The 17,135-nt window shown below is 47.2% G+C and overlaps 1 protein-coding gene across 6 annotated transcripts in view; it reads right to left on the reverse strand.

The window, feature by feature from the left end:
- The window catches only part of EVA1C (eva-1 homolog C), a 131,946-nt gene that overhangs the window by 71,062 nt on the left and 43,749 nt on the right, over positions 1 to 17,135 (reverse strand). For 5 of the 6 annotated variants that reach the window (XR_007513749.1, XR_007513748.1, XM_049857770.1 and 2 more), the window contains exons 2-3: positions 9,653 to 9,849; positions 6,367 to 6,490 (exon numbers count right to left, since the gene is read on the reverse strand). The exons of the other annotated variant lie outside the window; for it this stretch is intronic. Coding sequence is in view for 3 of the 5 variants with exons in the window: in XM_049857770.1 (XP_049713727.1) it covers positions 6,367 to 6,490; positions 9,653 to 9,849 (321 nt within the window). In the remaining 2 variants the exon portion in view is untranslated. The remainder of the gene's footprint in view (positions 1 to 6,366; positions 6,491 to 9,652; positions 9,850 to 17,135) is intronic. 6 annotated transcript variants of the gene reach the window in all.

The following is a 17,135-nucleotide window of genomic DNA, read 5'->3' on the forward strand; positions in this document are numbered from 1 at the left end:
CCCTGGAGCTGACACCCTGAATTTGGATTTGTAGCCTCCTAGATTGTGAGATAATAAATTTATCTTTGTTAAAGCCATCCACTTGCGCTATTTCTGTTATAGAAGCACTAAATGACTGAGACATCTGGTCTGCTGGGATGGGGAGGGAGACTGCAGAGAGGGAAGATGGACTAGCCCACCAGCTACCTTTCTTTTACTCACTCATGTTTTCCTTCCATTTTTCTTTCCTGGATTGGGGGTGTAGGCCGATCCCAGGACCCTGACAGGCCTTCAGTTAACGTTTTTCAAACTGAGTTGAGGACCCATTAGTGGGTCATGCGGGGAATTGGTGGTTCAGTGGTAGAATTCTCTCCTTCCATGTGGGAGATCCAGGTTCTATTCCCAGCCAATGCACTCATGCGCAGCCACCACCCGTCTGTCAGAGGAAGCTTGTGTGTTGCTATGATGCTGAGCAGGTTTTAGCAGAGCTTCCAGACTAAGAAGGACTAGGAAGAAAGGTCTGACAATCTACTTCTGAAAATCGGCCAATTTAAACCTTATGGATCACAATGGTACAATCTGCAGCCGATCACCGGGATGGAGCAGGACCAGGCAATGTTTTGTCCTGTTGTGCATGGAGTTACCACATGTCTGGGGTGACTCGATGGCAGCTAATGACAACAAAATGGGTCAGGAAATCAATTTAGCAAGTTGTGGCCAGCAATTTGAAAAAAATAAAAAGACTAGAATATTTTAGAAAACATCAAAGCGCATCACATGGAGAAAGAATAAACACCGTTTTAAAAATAAATACTTGTTTTCCAGTTGTGTGCGTGGGCATGCCTGTTACACTGGGTCAAAACGTAAACTGCTTTTCTTACTCTGGGCTCCAGTCAAAAAAGTTTGAGAGCCCCTGGCATTAAGCCTTCCCAAAAGGTGTCAGCAGTACACATCAGGGCCATGTGCACTGACTGGATCTTCAGATCCTGGCCTCAGTGAGCATACGACCCAGACTTAAGACACAAAAGAAAACAATTTCCAAAGGTAAACCCCATCTTTCTGTAACCTGCAAATTCCTATGCTTTCCTACCAAAAACAGAGAAGCAGCTGGGAGGTCAAACTTTTGGATCACAGGAAGGAAAGCTTTTGAGGATCTCAAGACTAAAACTAGCTTTGGTGTTGGTAAGCCTTGGCACTGTTCTTTTTTGGTCTTGTTGGTTTTTAAAATTTTTTGTTGTAAAAATATAAAGAACACATTTGCCAATCAACATTTTTCACGTGTACAATTCAATAAAACCAATCACATCATTCATTTTGTGCAACCATCACCAGTATCGGCAGCCAAGGAGCTATTCTTGAGTACATAAACCATGATGATGGGCCCTTCACGGTTAATGAAAGGGGCGGGGCAGGAGCCAGGTTCCAGGTGCTCACGCAGTCCCCCTACCCTCCGCGTTCTTTTGGAGTGCACGAGGAGACATCACCAGGGAAAATTCAAGTGATTGCTGAGAAAACATTTATGACGTATTTTGCACACTGACTGAGATTGTAATGTAACAGCAGACGCTTAGAGCCAAGAAAAATTTTGCTTTCTTTTTCTAAATAAAAAGGAGCCCTAAGTCTGACCCCGGCATCAGAGAGCTTGTTTCTTTTCGGTGAGTCATATCCGCACTGGCATCAGCTTTTCAGTGGTGCACGATTGTAGATGCCAAATCCCATCCACACCGAAAGTTTGCCTGACTTCAGAGACGCAGAATGAACCATGCTCTTCGACAGTGAAAAGAGGGCACAGGTGGGCACAGCCAAAGGGCTAAGGCACCCTCCCAGTAGCAGCATTCTGCAAATCCTTAGAATGCCTTCCAGCAGAAGAGCTAGCCAAAAAGGAGGGCGGGTGGAAGGCCTGAGCACAAACCCAGCCTTATCTCAGCAAACTGGACGCTTTCTTTCTAAAAATAAGAATGGCTTCTTTCTTTTTGTAAAATCAGAATTTAAAAATTAGAAGAGTTTTAAGGAAATATCATGAAATGCATTTATTAGCCACATTCCTTTGATTTATTCAAGCCTAGCTATTCAAGGTAGCCTCGATGCCAGCAAAACGAACCCAGAGTAACACAACCCCTGTATGGAAGGCCTCCAGATTCCAGCTACCGGGCTGCCATGATTTTGTCCCCAGATTATGGGCAAATCTCCTCCTGGAATGGAGGGGCCTGAGAGTGTCACATTACATTTGTGAGGACACTGCTGTGTGTGGAGTCACTTGGGGGCTTGGTGTCCTAGTGCTGCTGTGACAGGAATATAAGTGGGTGGCTTTCACAAACAGAAATTTATTTTCTCACAGTCTAGGAGGCTGGAAGTCTAAATTCAGGGCGCCGGCTGTAGGGAGAGGCTTTCTCTCTCTGTCAGCTCTGGAGGAAGGTCTTTGTCTCTTTAGAGCACTCCTGGGCGATCTTCATGTGGCTTGGAATCTCTCTTCCCCCATCTCTGCTTGCTCACTTGCTTGTTTAATCTCTTTTATATCTCAAAAGAGATTGACTTAAGACAGACCCTACACTAACCCTGCCTCATTAACATAGCAAATACAACCCATTCCAAAAACCCGTTGCCTTCAAGTCGATTCCAACTCATAGTGACCCTATAGGACAGAGCAGAACGGCCCCACAGGGTTTCCAGTGCTCTAATCTTTACTGAAGCAGACTACCATGTCTTTTTCCTGAGGAACTGATGGTGGGTTCAAACCGCTGACCTTTCATTTAGCAGCTGAGTAGTTAATACTGTGTCATAAAAACCAAAACCCATTGCCATCGAGTCGATTTCGACTCATAGCAACCCTATAGGACAGAGTAGAACTGCCCCAAAGGGTTTCCAAGGAGCACCTGGTGGATTCGAACTGCCGACTTTTGGTTAGCAGCTATAGCTCTTGCACCACCAGAATTCCTACTGTGTCACAGGGGTTAGGACTTGCAACACATATTCTGGGGGGACACAATTCAATCCATAACATCTGGGAAGGTACTGATTCACCATGACTAAAGAGCGACGTTTCTGGATTCTGGGACTAACAGAATGGCTACTTCTACTGGAGACTGGAATTGCTTAGAGCTGGGTTAGAGTTCTCATTTGGTATCAGATTAGGAAAGGTGCCAGTAGTCTTCCAGAAGGTGGCCACCAACACTCACGTGGGGTTAGATGGAGAGTGGGAGGGGCCTGGGCGAAGACAGGATCACAACTCAGCTTCAAACAACAAAACTCTGCCTCCTAATTCCACCAGTTAGAGAGCTATGAGGTCACCTGCTCCTTCCTAATGCACGTCCCCACTTGCCTATCAGCAGTGGCCTCTCAAAGGTGGGCAGTGGCAGTGGTTCGTGGTCACAGGAGTTATTCTATTACTGACATTGTTGATAATTGCCAGTGCATAAGCCCATTGCTGTCCAGTCGATTCCGACTCATAGCACGGTGATATTAAAGTGCAGTCACCTTTATTGTGTTTTCAAACTCCCTAAAGACAATGCATCCTCATATTGCCTGCACCCAGGACAGTCCATTCCCACCCTAAAAAAAACCCAAATCAGTTGCCATCCAGTGGATTCTGACTCACAGCGACCCCATGTTGTATCAGAGTAGAACTGTATTCCATCGGGTTTTCAGTGGTTGATTTTGGGGAAGCAGATAACTAGGCCTTTCTTCCGAGGTCCCTCTGGGTGGACTCAAACAAACAACCTTTTGGTTAGCAGCTGAGTACAATAACTGTTTGCATCACCCAGGAACCTCCCTCTGTTATGGATTGAATTGTGTCCCCCCAAAATGTGTGTCAATTTGGCTAGGCCATGATTCCCAGTATTGTGTGGTTGTCCACCATTTTGTGATCTGATGTGGTTTTCCTGTGTGTTGTAAATCCTAACCTCTATGATATTAATAAGGCAGATTAGAGGCAGTTATGTTAACGAGGCAGGACTCAATCTACAGGATTAGGTTGTACATTGAGTCAATCTCTTTTGAGATGTAAAAGAGAGAAGCAAGCAGAGAGGAGAGGGACCTCGTACCACCAAAAAAGAAGTGTCGGGGTGGAGTGCGTCTTTTGGACCCAAGGTCCCTGCTCTGAGAAGCTCCTAGACCAGGGGAAGATTGAGGACAAGGACCTTCCTCCCAGAGTCAACAGAGAAAGCCTTCCCCTGGAGCTGATGCCCTGAGTTCGGACTTCTGGCCTACTAGACTATGAGAGAATAAACTTCTGTGTGTTAAAGCCATCCATTTGTGGTACTTCTGTTACAGCAGCACTAGGTAACTAAAACCCCCTCCCACCCTGCCCTTGGTAAATCACGGCCTCTCAGTTATTCACACCTTGATGAGAATTATGTTAATCTGCTTATTGGAATAATAGCTACCAATTACTAAGCTCACTCTGTGACACACATACAGCACTGTATTTTTACAGTCTTCACTACAGCTTATGTAGAAGGTGCACAATGTCTACCCTACAATTGAGTCCTGGAGGCTCCACAAGGTTCCCTCAACTGCCAAAGGTCACACAGCAGCTATGCAGCAGAAAGGGATCTGAATTGAGAAGTTCCTGAATAAAAGGCTTGTTGAAACCAAAACCCCCTTTAAAAAATGAGATTTGAAGTGGCAGTAGAGCAAGGTGCAAATTGGGGAAAGGCCAGTTCTAGTGGGGTTTGCTGGAGTCTTTGAGTGGCACAAATAACTCACTCGCTCGGCTACTAACCAAAAGGTTGGAGGTTTAAGTCCATCCCAGAGGCACCTCGGATGAAAGGCCTGATGATCTAACTGTAAAACCAGCCATCAAAAACCCTATGGAGCATGGTTCTATTCTGACACACATGGGGTTGCCATGAGTTGGAACCAGTTCAATGGCAACTGACTTGGTTTTTTTCATTTTATTGAGGATTGCTGGTAAAATAGCTTTCCAAAAAGCAAACCAACCAACCCAACCCTGATTTGTAGTGTTTGCCAATTCCCCTGGTGTAAATATTCCCATCATGGCTGATTTCATTGAATGTAGATGGAGCTGGGGGATTTAAAACATTACAGTGTCTTATATTTTTGATCAAAAGTAGTTGCTATAGTTTCTTTTCAACAATTTTTTTTTTTTTGAGAATTACTAGGAACTCTAATGCTGGGATTACTTATAATTTTCCTCAGGCAGACCCTCTACATCTAGAAATGGGCCCACTTGCGGAATTATTTGTGGCCTAAAGACGGCTAATCACTCACAACACTGGTGTGCCTGAGAAATGGTGGAAGATAATGGGGCAAAGTGCAAAAACCAGAACAAAAGGTTGCTCTTGCCATGGCCTCTTTCTCTCCCTGGGTAGTTCGAACGGCTAATGGGCTCAGCTGCTAATAGAAAGGTTGAAGGTTCCAGTCCATTCAGAAGCTTCTTGGAAGAAAACCCTGGTGATCTACTCCCCCAAAATCAGCCACTGAAGTCACCGAGCACAGTTCCACTCTGACACACACGGGAGCGTAATGAGTCGGACTGCCCTAGGTGGGCGACTCAAAACAGCAGAAATGTACTATCTCACAATTCTGGAGGCTAAAAGTCTAAATTCAGGCATCACCAGGGCCACGCTCCCTCTGGAGGCTCTAAGGGAAGGCTCTTTCCCGCCTCCCTTAGCCCCAGGTGTGTATCAGCTTGCAGCTGCGGCATAACTCCAGTCTCTGCCTCGGGCTTCACGGCCATCTTTCCTCCCTGTCCGTCTCTTCCCTTTAATGGATCAGGACCACCCTACTCCAGTATGACCTCATGTTAACGTAACTGATCACATCTTCAAAGACCCTATTTCCAAACATGGTCATATTCACAGGTATTGGGAGTGAGAACTTCAACACGGCTTTTTGGGAGACACAATTCAATCTAAAACACATGGGTACAGTAGCCCCTGCTGTCGCTGAAGGTGGCAAGAAGCCAGTTTACAGAGATCTGAAGTGGTGGCTCAGTTGGCAAGCCTTGTGGCTGACCCTCTCAAGAAAACAAGCAGCCTTTTGGTTGGGGTCAGCCTCCTAATAAGATTTCCTCTGAGAACGAGAACTAGTTCCTCATTTTGAGGAAAAGCCACTAAAGTCTCTCGCCACCCCTGATATTTCTCAGCATCTGTACAACTGAGTTCAACTTAGGGAGAACTTTTTTAACTCAGAGATTTGTAAGAACACACATGTGCACACGCAGGTGCAGACACACACTCACACATATGCACGAACATACACACACTCACACACACATGCCAGGTGAGGACCGGGACCCAGCATGTCTATTAACCAGAGTTTCAAGATTGGTCAAATGCCGACTGGCAGAAAATTTTCATCGGGAGTGTGAATGAAACCAGGAACCCACATCCCCAAATGCACTGTCCCCTCACTGAAATTACTTACTAGGTTGGCACTTAAAGGAGACCAGGAGGTATTTACTGCTTCCTGGGCAAAGGTCAGGTCCAAAAACACGGCTATTGACCAGGAGGTGGCAGGCCCGCTGGTTCTGGCACTCATCCAGGACCTTCTAAAATGAGGGGTAGAAAACGGACAGACGTGAAAAATGCACACAGTGTCCAAGAGACCCCAAACCCAGGTGCTCTGAGGGGAGGGCCGCCTCCCTGCCTGCCCAATGTTCACACAGAGAACGTTCCAGCGGCTCTGGGCTGTGTCAAAGGTGAAAGCCCGTATGTGTGGGTGAATGGGTTGCCTCCCGTCGTCTTCCTTCTCTGTCCCAAAGGAAGAAGCTGGATCCAATGGCACCAGGCTTCCGTCAGAAAACCAACCTCCAATTAGTTCGACTGTTGTTGTCGAGTCGGTTCCGACTCATAGCAACCCTATGTACCACAGAACAAAACACAGCCTGAAAGAAGGACCCAGCAGTCTACTTCTGAAAAGAATTAGTCAGTGAAAACCTTATGAATAGCCTCGACGGGCACCACTAAAATACTTTTGACAAAAGCTGTGCATTGCGTTGGCTCCAGGGGACACGGGTGATCAGAGAACTGTAGAATGTGGGGCTGGCAGGGACTTCGAGGTCTCCTTTGAGAGAAGCTCTTCACTTTAAAGCTGAGAGAACTGTGGAAGTCAGGGTTCATAATCATGGCTCCTCAGCCTTAGAAATGACCCCATACAGACCACAGGAGAGCTCGCATCTGAGAGAGGTCTTGGAGACCCACACCGTTTCCAGCTTTTCCTCTTTTGACCCACGACACAGGCAAACAAATAAAATTATAAAAGCTGGTCCACACCCTCACCAAACTCAAGGGTAACGGGGCCCAAGTCTTCCTTGTGGAGCAACATTCTTCGTGAAATACTCAGACTCTCTAAAGCATTTGGTTTAAAAGCTTTCTTCCAAATCTCTCTCCTCTCTCCTGGTTTTTTCCAGGCAACTCTCTCATTTGTTATTGAATCTGCTCTGTGGAAGTTCACAGAACAACCTACCCAGGGCCACAGAAAGACCTGAGGTTTCGCTGTTGTTCTCTCACTTCCAAGTTCCCAAACAGAACAAGCCCTGCCCGTGATAAACACAGAGGCCCCAGACTTGGGTCCGGTAAAAAGGGCACCAAATACAGTGAAAACTCTCCTAAGAATCTAGTTGCTACTTTTGGGCTGGATTTGCCTCAGATCCATGAGCCTCCCTGAATCACCACGTTCTCACAGAAGCTCATGGAACATCTCCCTGAAGTAATCACTTGTCACCTCAGGGGTCTGCCCAGATGTGGACCCTGAGAGATCCCAGGAGGCACAGCTTTCAGATGACAGTGTACTGCCCGTGCCCAGGGGTCAAGGTTATACGACTCATCCCTCAGGTGTCACCAGAGTGTTCCATGTGTTATCACCTTGAGAGGAGACCCAGACAGAGCTGTTTCTAATTGTACTGCGAGCTGAGGAACACTGAGAGGGGGCACCTTCTGTGAACATTCAGTCACGGGCTGGATCAACGGAGGTTCTCCTGTGTGGACATCAACATGTCCTCTCTCTAAGCTAGGCAACCGTCTCCTGAGGAAACACTATGCCTCAGCTCCCAAGCAGTTTAGAAGACACGATGTAAAGAATCTCTTGATCTCTGGATGAAAGAGCAAAGCAAGGGATGTTTCTGGCAAACAAACCTTCCAAACAACATCAGAATTATGTTCACAAATGCTAACTTGTCGGCCTAGTTATGGAACATCTTCTTCCCTCAGGGCTGCCTGGCAGAGGCAGGCACCCATGGTGTACGGTGAGGGCGGTGCCATTCTTTGGAGCTCTGGGTGCCAGGAGTTTATACTCTCCCAAAGGAAGCATTTCCGCCATTTTGGCACTGGCCCAACATTCTGTTTGTTCACCTCAAAGGGCAGCAGGCACCTGGGGACCAGGGATGGGTAAGCATGGCACTTGGGGTAAGAGACGGGGGAGGCCAATGGCTCCAGGGGTGGTGCCAAAGTAGAAGGATTGGGGGTGGGGTGGGCCACAAAAGGAAAGTAGTGGCTCGCTTCCAGGAAAAAAAAAAAGTTTCTCCATAGGGTATGGAAACCACATTTCCGATGAACACAAATACATTTGTTTTGGCTACTCAGTTAGTGTTTTTAACTATAACATGACTACCTGGATACTACGATGCTTGAAATGAAAGCAATAAATAGTGTAAAGAATTTAAAGACCCTGACATTGCCGTATTATTTTTGCTTTTTGTCTTTAGGCCTTAGAGAGAGCTACACAGCAATGAAACTAACTGTCTTTCTCTGTATCCCTCCTGGGAAATGTATCCTTACCCACCCTTCCTACTGTAGCTTACAAAATCAAGTGGACTTTTGATTTGCCACCTGCCCTGATCACCCTATTAGACATAGTCATATGGAACTTTGGAGGCATTAAAAAAACTGAAAGCCAACTGACCCAGTAATCTTGGCCAACTAATTATTAATATTGAATGGCTGGGGGGAAAGGGAAGTTGCCTGGATAATTGGAGTGGTCTAAATGATTTTACATCATTGAGATATTAGTTTTGACCTCCTCCTATACCAAATCTTTCCCTAAGTATAAACCCATTGCCGTCAAGTTGACTCCAACTCATAGTGACCCTAAAGTATACTAACCCTTCAAAAAGAGTGACTTAGGTGTCCTCTCTCCTCCCAATTTCTTGTGCTGTCCAGTAGAAAGACCAATCAACAAAGACCATCCAAAATAGCTCCCAATAAGAATCACACAGTTATCTACAATTGGAGAAGCAAACCATAAAAAAAAAAAAAACAACCTAAGAACTAAAAGGCAATTATTGATATTTTTCCTCTATAAGTACGTTTTCTAAGAAGCTGGTCATGACCTCAGATGTCTGCCTCACAGAGATCCTTGTGGTTTGCATTAAAGAATACACAGCCTTCCTTTCATATTGGGGTTTTGCTAGGAGATGTAGGCCTGGAGGCTGAAGCCCAACCAGACTGTACTAAGCAGTATGTCTGCAAATAAATCCATATTACAAATGTACTAAGGGAGCTCTGCAATAAATAGGGATTCTATTACAACCTGTTTGGTAAAGAATCCTTTTGAGAAGAAAGTAATAGCTCACCGGCAGAACTGCTCATCTGTATACACTGGGATTTATATGAGTCAGGTTTGCCTTGAGTGAGCTATAGAATCACAAATGTATATATACACAGAGAGAGTTGAGACCATTTTATCATATTAAAACATCTACAAGAGGCAATACCTGCAATGTGGTGGATGCTACACAGGTTAGGCTGTCTTTCCTCTGGGATGCAGGCTGCTGGGAGTTACACATTTGATCATCTTGCCCATAAAATGCCGACTGGACACTTATCGTAGAATGCCGTGGACACTGGAGATTCAAGTGGTCCCCATCGCAGGCATAGGCGGTGTGGTTTTGCAGGAGTTTGGTTAGGTAACCTGGAAAATATTCAGCTATGTAAAAATGGTGGCATGGCGTCAATGGACCTCCTCCTCTAACTTCTCAAGGGAGGAGGACAGCCATGTAAAAATAGTGGCGTGGTGTCAATGGACCTCCTTGCCTAACTTCTCAAAAAGGGAGGAGAGAAATCATTATCAGCAGCAACAGGCCGAGGGTGATTCCTCTGAGGTGGAGGTCAGACATACCTCCTCTTTCCAACCAGTTCTGACACCAGCCGTCCCTCCCATGGCACTCTCTACTTCTCTGCAGGTTTCAATAACTCATTGCAATGGCCACACAGAACTCACAGACTATACTCACGGTTATGGGGTTTATTAGGGAAGTAACAGGTTACAATTCAGGATTAGGAATGACTTGGGATATAGTGCTTTAGTCAGGACAGCTCTTCTCAGCAGTGCCCAGAGGCAGGCCTCTCCCTTGGCCCTCAGCCCTCAGCCCATTGGGTCTCTTGGGCCTCCTGGGCCAGCCCGGCCTCTGCTCTGCTTGGATGAGAGTTACAAAGCCCTTTAGCTCCACTGATAAGTACCCAGAGGCACCCTACTCCACCAGTAAGCCTTGGCCTGAAGGGGCTCAGCTCTCTCACTCTGTGGGCTGGGATGCCCACTGCAGCTGTCTCCTGCTGGTCTCCTGGCTCTGCTGCTGCCATTTCTCAGCTGTGCTTGCCACTGCCTCTCGTGGTCTTGCTGCCACTTCTCACAGCGTTACAGCTGTCTGCCTCCTTGGTCTAGGAGGTCCTTAGTGCAGGGACCCTGGGTCCAAAGGTCATGCTTTGCTCCTGGATCTTCTTTATGGTACTGAGGTCCCCCCTCTGATCTGGGGTGGCTCATTTTAAGCCAAGCAGGATGGCAAAACTGACCAATTCCCTCGTTAGGGTTCCATATACCTTATTTGCATGGTCCCACCCCCATAAGGGTGTCATGCATCTTATTTGTATTACTAACCCACCAATCCCCTTGGTGGGTCACAAGCATCTTATCTGCTTAGTCCCACCCAATCTTTTGGTGGGAGTTACAAGACCGTGGCTAGAAAGGACATATAAAAGTGACTCATCGTACTGCAAGCCGGGTTACATGAGTTCCAGGAGCCCACCACTCCTTTGTTGGTTTTGGGTCAGGAGGACCTCAGAGAAGGGGCTGGAAGATGGGGGTAGAGCTGCCTTAGCAGCTCTAGTGGAGAGGCCAGGAGCTAGGCCTGAGCTGGGGCTGAAGGAGTAGATGCCCCTTCTTGTGTTGGGGCTAGAAACTTCAGCTCCAGTCTGGCCCAATGTAGCCTCAGAGGGCTCTTTTCTCTACAGGAAGCACTGAGGGGTTGGCCAGGAGCTGAGGAGTCCTGGAGTATCTCTACAAACCAGGAAAACATTCTGAGTGGGTGTCCCTTGGGCTTGTAGTTGCCTGTCCTGAGGGAGACTCACACTCTGTGATCTTCCCTGAGCCTTCCACTATGTCTACCTGGAGCAAGGGATGTGGTTTGCACTTAGGAAGCCACCCCTGTGGCTGCCTCATCACTGGAGAGGAAAGCGAAGCAGGAACTCTGCCCAGGCTGTCTGCTCTGAGGAAGTGCACGAGGAGGGCGGAGCGAGGGTAGATGTTGTCCCCAACCCCATGTCCCAGGCAGGTTGGAGGGACAGTGCTGGGTCTTTGGCTCTGAGAAGCTATGAGAGGCCTGGCAGCCACAGGGCCTGAGCTGTTTCTCAAAAAAGGAAGAAGGAAGTTTCATCCGGACTGTGGATTCCCCTCCTCCCTCTCACACCTCATGATGTCAGCAGCCAGGCGGCCGGGAGGACAGCCAGGGACTTTTCGCTGAGGTGTGTGGGAGACGGGCTTGGCAGATGTGGCTCACTTGAAGAAAGATGGGGAGGAGGTGGCGTGAAGGAGGGCTGCTTCAGGGCGCCCCAATTCCCATAGACGGGGCTGTGCTTAAATTATTCCTGTTGAGGTCTCAAAATCCTCCTCAGAGCTATAATTCTCAGCTAAAGACACCCAGCCACTTCCCTGAGCATCCCTGAAGAACTAAGAAAGAGGGGCTGAGACAGTCTCCCCCAGGGTTGTTACACGTCCCAATCCAGAATGTTCTGGAGAGAAGGTACAGAACACACACAGCACTCAGTCCAGACCTCAGCCCCCTCCCTGCAGCTCCGCCTCCTCCCCCACCTTGAGAGCCATCAGACTAGCCACGGCACCAGCGACCCTGAATTAAGTCCAATCAGAGAGCGAAGTCTAAATTGAGGAGTAAAATTGACATCAGGCAAGAGAGTGTGACTCAGAGTTCTGCTCATAGGAACAGCAAAGTCACCCTGGGGCCACTGCGGCCGGGCAGAGACCTCACAGGGATTGGAGGGTCTGGTGGCCAGCGCCTTCCTCCAGGACACACAGGGAACCCTAGGTAAAGGTGGAGTCATGTACATCCGGGGAGGGGGGGCAGTGGTGGTTCAGTGGTAGAATTCTCACCCTCGATGTGGGGCACCGGGTTCAATTCCCAGCCACTGCACCTCATGCAGAGCCACCGCCCACCTGTCAGCGAAGACTGGTTTGCTGCTATGATGCTGAACAGATTTCAGTGGAGTTTCCAGAATAAGACAGTCTGGGAAGAAAGGCCCGGTGAGCTATTTCTGAAAATCAGCCACGAAAACCCTATGGATCTAAACAGTTCAATCGTGGCCGACTCAATGGCAGCTAACAACCACTGTGTACATTCCAGCCTCCGTTTTTGTCTCTCAGCGCCCTGTCACTTTGTCCTGCTGTGGTGGCTGGAAGCTATGCCACCGGTATTTCAAATACCAGCAGGGTCACCCATGGTGGACAGGTTTCAGCTGAGCTTCCAGACTAAGACGAAGACGAAGGACCTGGTGGTCTACTTCTGAAAAAAGGAGCCAGTGAAAACCTTATGAGCAGCAGCAGACAATTGTGAGGATGGTGCAGGACCAGGCAATGTGTCGTTCTGTTGTACATAGGGTCACTATTACTCTGAACCAACTCAACGGCACCTAACAACAACACCCTATTATGAACTACACCCTGCGCCAGGCAACTCACGTTGTCCCCGATGCTGCCCCTAGGCTGGTACCCTAGTACCCAGGTCTCTTCAGGCTCCTCCCTAAAATTTACCTGCCATGCACCAGGACAGAGGTGGATGACTGACTGACTCAAACATTAAATTAATTCTCGGAGTGTGACGTTGGCTTAATGTTCATGGTTTGTCCCAAAAGCCATGTGCTGCTCTGGACGAAGGGAAGGACAAGACCCTCAGAGCGGCAGAGCTACACGATGAAAGGGACCCGGATCCTGGATTCATGGAGGAAAGAGCTGCCTACCCTACAGACTGCTTACAGGAGCAAGAAAGAAATTTTTGTTGTGTTGAGCCACTATGTTGCTTCAGGTATGCGTTAGATGTCCCTGAGTGGTGCAGATGGCTAAGCACTCAGCTGCTAACCAAAAGATTGGAGGTTTGAGTCCACCCAGAGGCACCTCAGAAGCCTGGCGAACTGCTTCTGAAAAACCAGCCACTGAAAACCCTATGGAGCACAGTTCTACTCTGACATACACGGGGTCACCATGAGTTGGAATTAACTCAAAGGCCACCAGTTGGTTGGTCTGTCTGTCCCCATTAAACAGAACTTAAGCTCTGTGGATCATTTACATCGAAACACAATGTGTGGGCAGGGAAGGGGCTCGAGATCCTCTGCACGCCATATTTGTATTGAGAGTGGTATTCTTTTTTTTTTTTTTTGTGGTCTGTGTGTGCTTTAGGTGGAAATTTACAGCTCAAATTAATTTCTCATACAAAAATTTATACATGTATTGTTATGTGACACTAGTTGCAATTCCTATAATGTGACAGCACACTCCCCCTTTCCACCCTGGATTTCCCACGTCTATTCAACCAGCTTCTATCCTTGTCTGCCTTCTCATCCAGCCTCTGGACAGAAGCTGCCCGTTTAGTCTCATGTTTCTACTTGAACTAAGAATCACACTCTTCGTGAGTATTTTTTTATGTTTTATAGTCCAGTCTAATCTTTGTCTGAGGAGTTGGCTTCGGGAGTGGTTTTAGTTCTCGGTTAAGAGAGTCAGTGGCCATGTCTTTGAGGGTTCCTCTGGTCTCAGTCTGGTCTTTCTACTTGAATTTGAGTTCTGCACCACACTTTCCTTCTTCTCCATCAGGGACTCTCTGTTGTGTTCCTTGTCAGGGTGGTCATTGGTGGTAGCTGAGCACCATCTAGTTCTTCTGGTCTCAGGATGGTGGAGTCTCTGGTTTATGTGGCCCCTTTTGTCTCTTGGGCTAATATTTTCCTTGTGTCTTTGGTGTTCTTCATTCTCCTTTGCTCCCGGTGGGTTGGGACCAATTGATACATATTAGATGGCTGCTCGCAAGCTTTTAAGACCTCAGGCACCACTCTGAGAATGATATTCTGGAGACGGAAGCTTGATCCATGGAAACCCATTGCCGTCGAGTGGATTCCGGCTCATAGTGGCCCTACAGGACCAACAGAAAATTCAAGGCAGAAAATAATTGGGTCTTGAAAGCATTCTAAAGATAGATGAAGAGTCCATGGGAAATGAATCCCCGAGAGCAGCGGCCACTCTCTGTCTTCAGAAAGACATGGGAAGTCATTCTTAGGATCATCATTCCTGTTACAATTTACAGTGAAAACCAAAAAATCCAGTGACTAGAGAATGATCAGAATGTGAATGACTGATTTTCAAGAGGAATCTCTGGGTGGTGTAAATGGTTAACAGGCTCAGCCGCTAACCAAAAGGTTGGAGGTTTGAGTCCACCCAGAAGCGCCTCAGAAAAAACACCTGACAATCTTCTTCTGAAAAAATCAGCCATTGAAAAGCCTATAGAGCACAGTTCTTCTCTGACTCACGTGAGTCAGAGTCAACTCAATGGCAACTGGTTGGTTGGTTTTCAAGGAATCATGGTGGTATTTCACAAGGTGGCCTCTGGGGGTTACAGGTGTTATGCATATGCTGGGGTAGGAAGGTCTCTGGCAAATTAAGTTTGGGACATTAAACCAAGTTAAACACAGTGGTTTCCTGCAGGACATCTCTGAGCCACAGATAAGCCAGTGTGTACTAGGACTTTCCAGGAATCTTCCACATGAATTTAACCAGCTCCCCCTGCCCCTTTTTTTTACATGAGGCATCTGACAGTTCAGTGTTAAGCACAGCATTCTTAAAGGAGCATTCACTGGAGCCCCATAAAACATTTCTGGTGTGAAAAGCATCCTGCATCTAACTTGGATGATTTCTGAAGGTGGTCAGAATCCCACCAGTGAGGCCGTGAAGGGGGACGAGGAGGAGGAGAAGGAGCAGAGAATTAAAAATCACCAGGCAGAGGCTCACACTGGGATGAAGGTGTGTGACTGTGACCGCTACCGCTCAGAACAGGTGTCATCACCTGCTTTACTGTGAAGATCAAAAGATGTAATGGGCCTGAGTGCCTTTTATCAACCATAAGCCACCACACTGCTGCAAGGTATTACTATTATACTGTGAATCCTGGAGAAGGTAATTAACACAGCACTCCCATTGGTGGAACGCTGAGCAAACTGTCTCTAATCAAATCACACTTTCAGTCAGTCCTTTCTGCTCTGAGCGCTGATAATGGAAGGCGACAACCCACTCGGCCCAGGAGCCACCTCGCTGCCCACAAATGGCACTGCAGAGAGCAGACTGCAGCTTAACTTGGAAGGGAAGGGAACTCTTTCTCTCTCCTTCTCCTTCTTCCTCTTCATTTTTAAAACAATGAAGGTCTTGAGTCGGAATCAACTCAACAGCAACTAACAACAATGACAAAAGTTTCTGTTAAAATTAAAACTACCATGTTATTAAATTTGTTTACAAACTCATAAGCTTTATTTGTGCAATTTGTGAATGGGGGGGCGGGGAGGACATTTGGTCTGAAAGCCAGGCGAGAGCTCCCAGGGGTGATATAAAGCAGAAGTTTTTGTAAGCTGTGGCACACAGGCACAAGGAAGCTATACTGGGCAAATTTTGGATTGGCTGGCGGGTATCTTCTTTCCTTATAGGTTAAACTGAGTAAAAAAACTGAGTAAGCGAGTCCTAATTGGTTAGCTTAGGTTTCTGTTTTGGGAGAAGCAATTGATTGACTTAGGTTTCAGCTCCTGGGAAGGTCAAACATTTATAGGAAACAGAAACCAGCTAGGTTTAGGTTTGCTGACATGAGGCTTAGCGTAAGTGACTCCATTTTGGGCGTAGTATAGTCAGGTTAGTATTGCTAAAATTGTTAGAGGAGGCCAAATAGCCTGTAAATTCTCCTCTTTTCTGAAGCCAACCCCTCCACCTAAGTCCAAGTCTCCCTAAGGCTGACATTCCTTGAGTCACTCCCAGCACAGGATATAAGGACATCAGCCACTGGCCCCACATCTGTGTGCTAAAGGTCCCTAATCACCAGGGGCCAATTTCAAAACCTGGCTTCTGGGAAGAGAAAGGAATTCAATTATATTGTCCCTGCCTCCTCCCCCTGCTTTTTAAAATAAAGCAGCACCCTCCACTCAGTTAATGCCTTGGATAACACACCACGCCCTTCCATTCGCAAATACTCAAAGGTGTTTCTACATGTTTGAAGTTCTTTTCCAGAAACCAGTGTTTTTTTTTTTATTTCTTTCTTTCTTTTGTGTTTGCGAGTGTGTTTAGGGGATTGGCAAAAGCCCAATGAGGGGGCAGCCGACATGACTTTGGAGCAATGAGTCAGCGTTTCTAAGGGTGGAGGAAAGCCCCGCAGTAGATGAAGGCTGATGACTGGGCAAGAGTGTCAAGATCAGAAAGTTAGACCCTGGTTCAAGTCCTTTCTCTAGTCCCAGGAATGGAACTAAGAAGTTGAACCTAGAGGTTAATGTATGAAGAGCTAGAGCCATCAGCCTGTTTCTTACATATTTGAGAGGGAATTGTAAGAAGGAGAGATGACCAAAGGCATTACTGGTCCAGTGGTAGCTAGAATTCTCACTTTCCGTGCGGGAGACCCTGGTTTCATTCCCCACCAGTTCACCTCGTATGCAGTCACCACCCATCTGTCAATGGAGGCCTGCATATTCCTAGGATGCCGAACAGGTTTCAGTGGAGCTTCCAGACTAAGATGGACTAGGAAGAAAGGCCTGGTGATCCACTTCTGAATATCAGCCAGTGAAAACCCTGTGGAATACAGCAGTCAGATTCACAACCAACCATGAGAACGGCACAGGACTGGGCGTCGTTCTGTTTCATTGTGCATGGTGTCTGTACATGGGGTTGTCGTGAGTCAAGAA

Source organism: Elephas maximus, chromosome 18 (genome assembly GCF_024166365.1).
Source record: "Elephas maximus indicus isolate mEleMax1 chromosome 18, mEleMax1 primary haplotype, whole genome shotgun sequence".
In the NCBI taxonomy this organism is placed as follows: Eukaryota; Metazoa; Chordata; class Mammalia; order Proboscidea; family Elephantidae; genus Elephas; species Elephas maximus.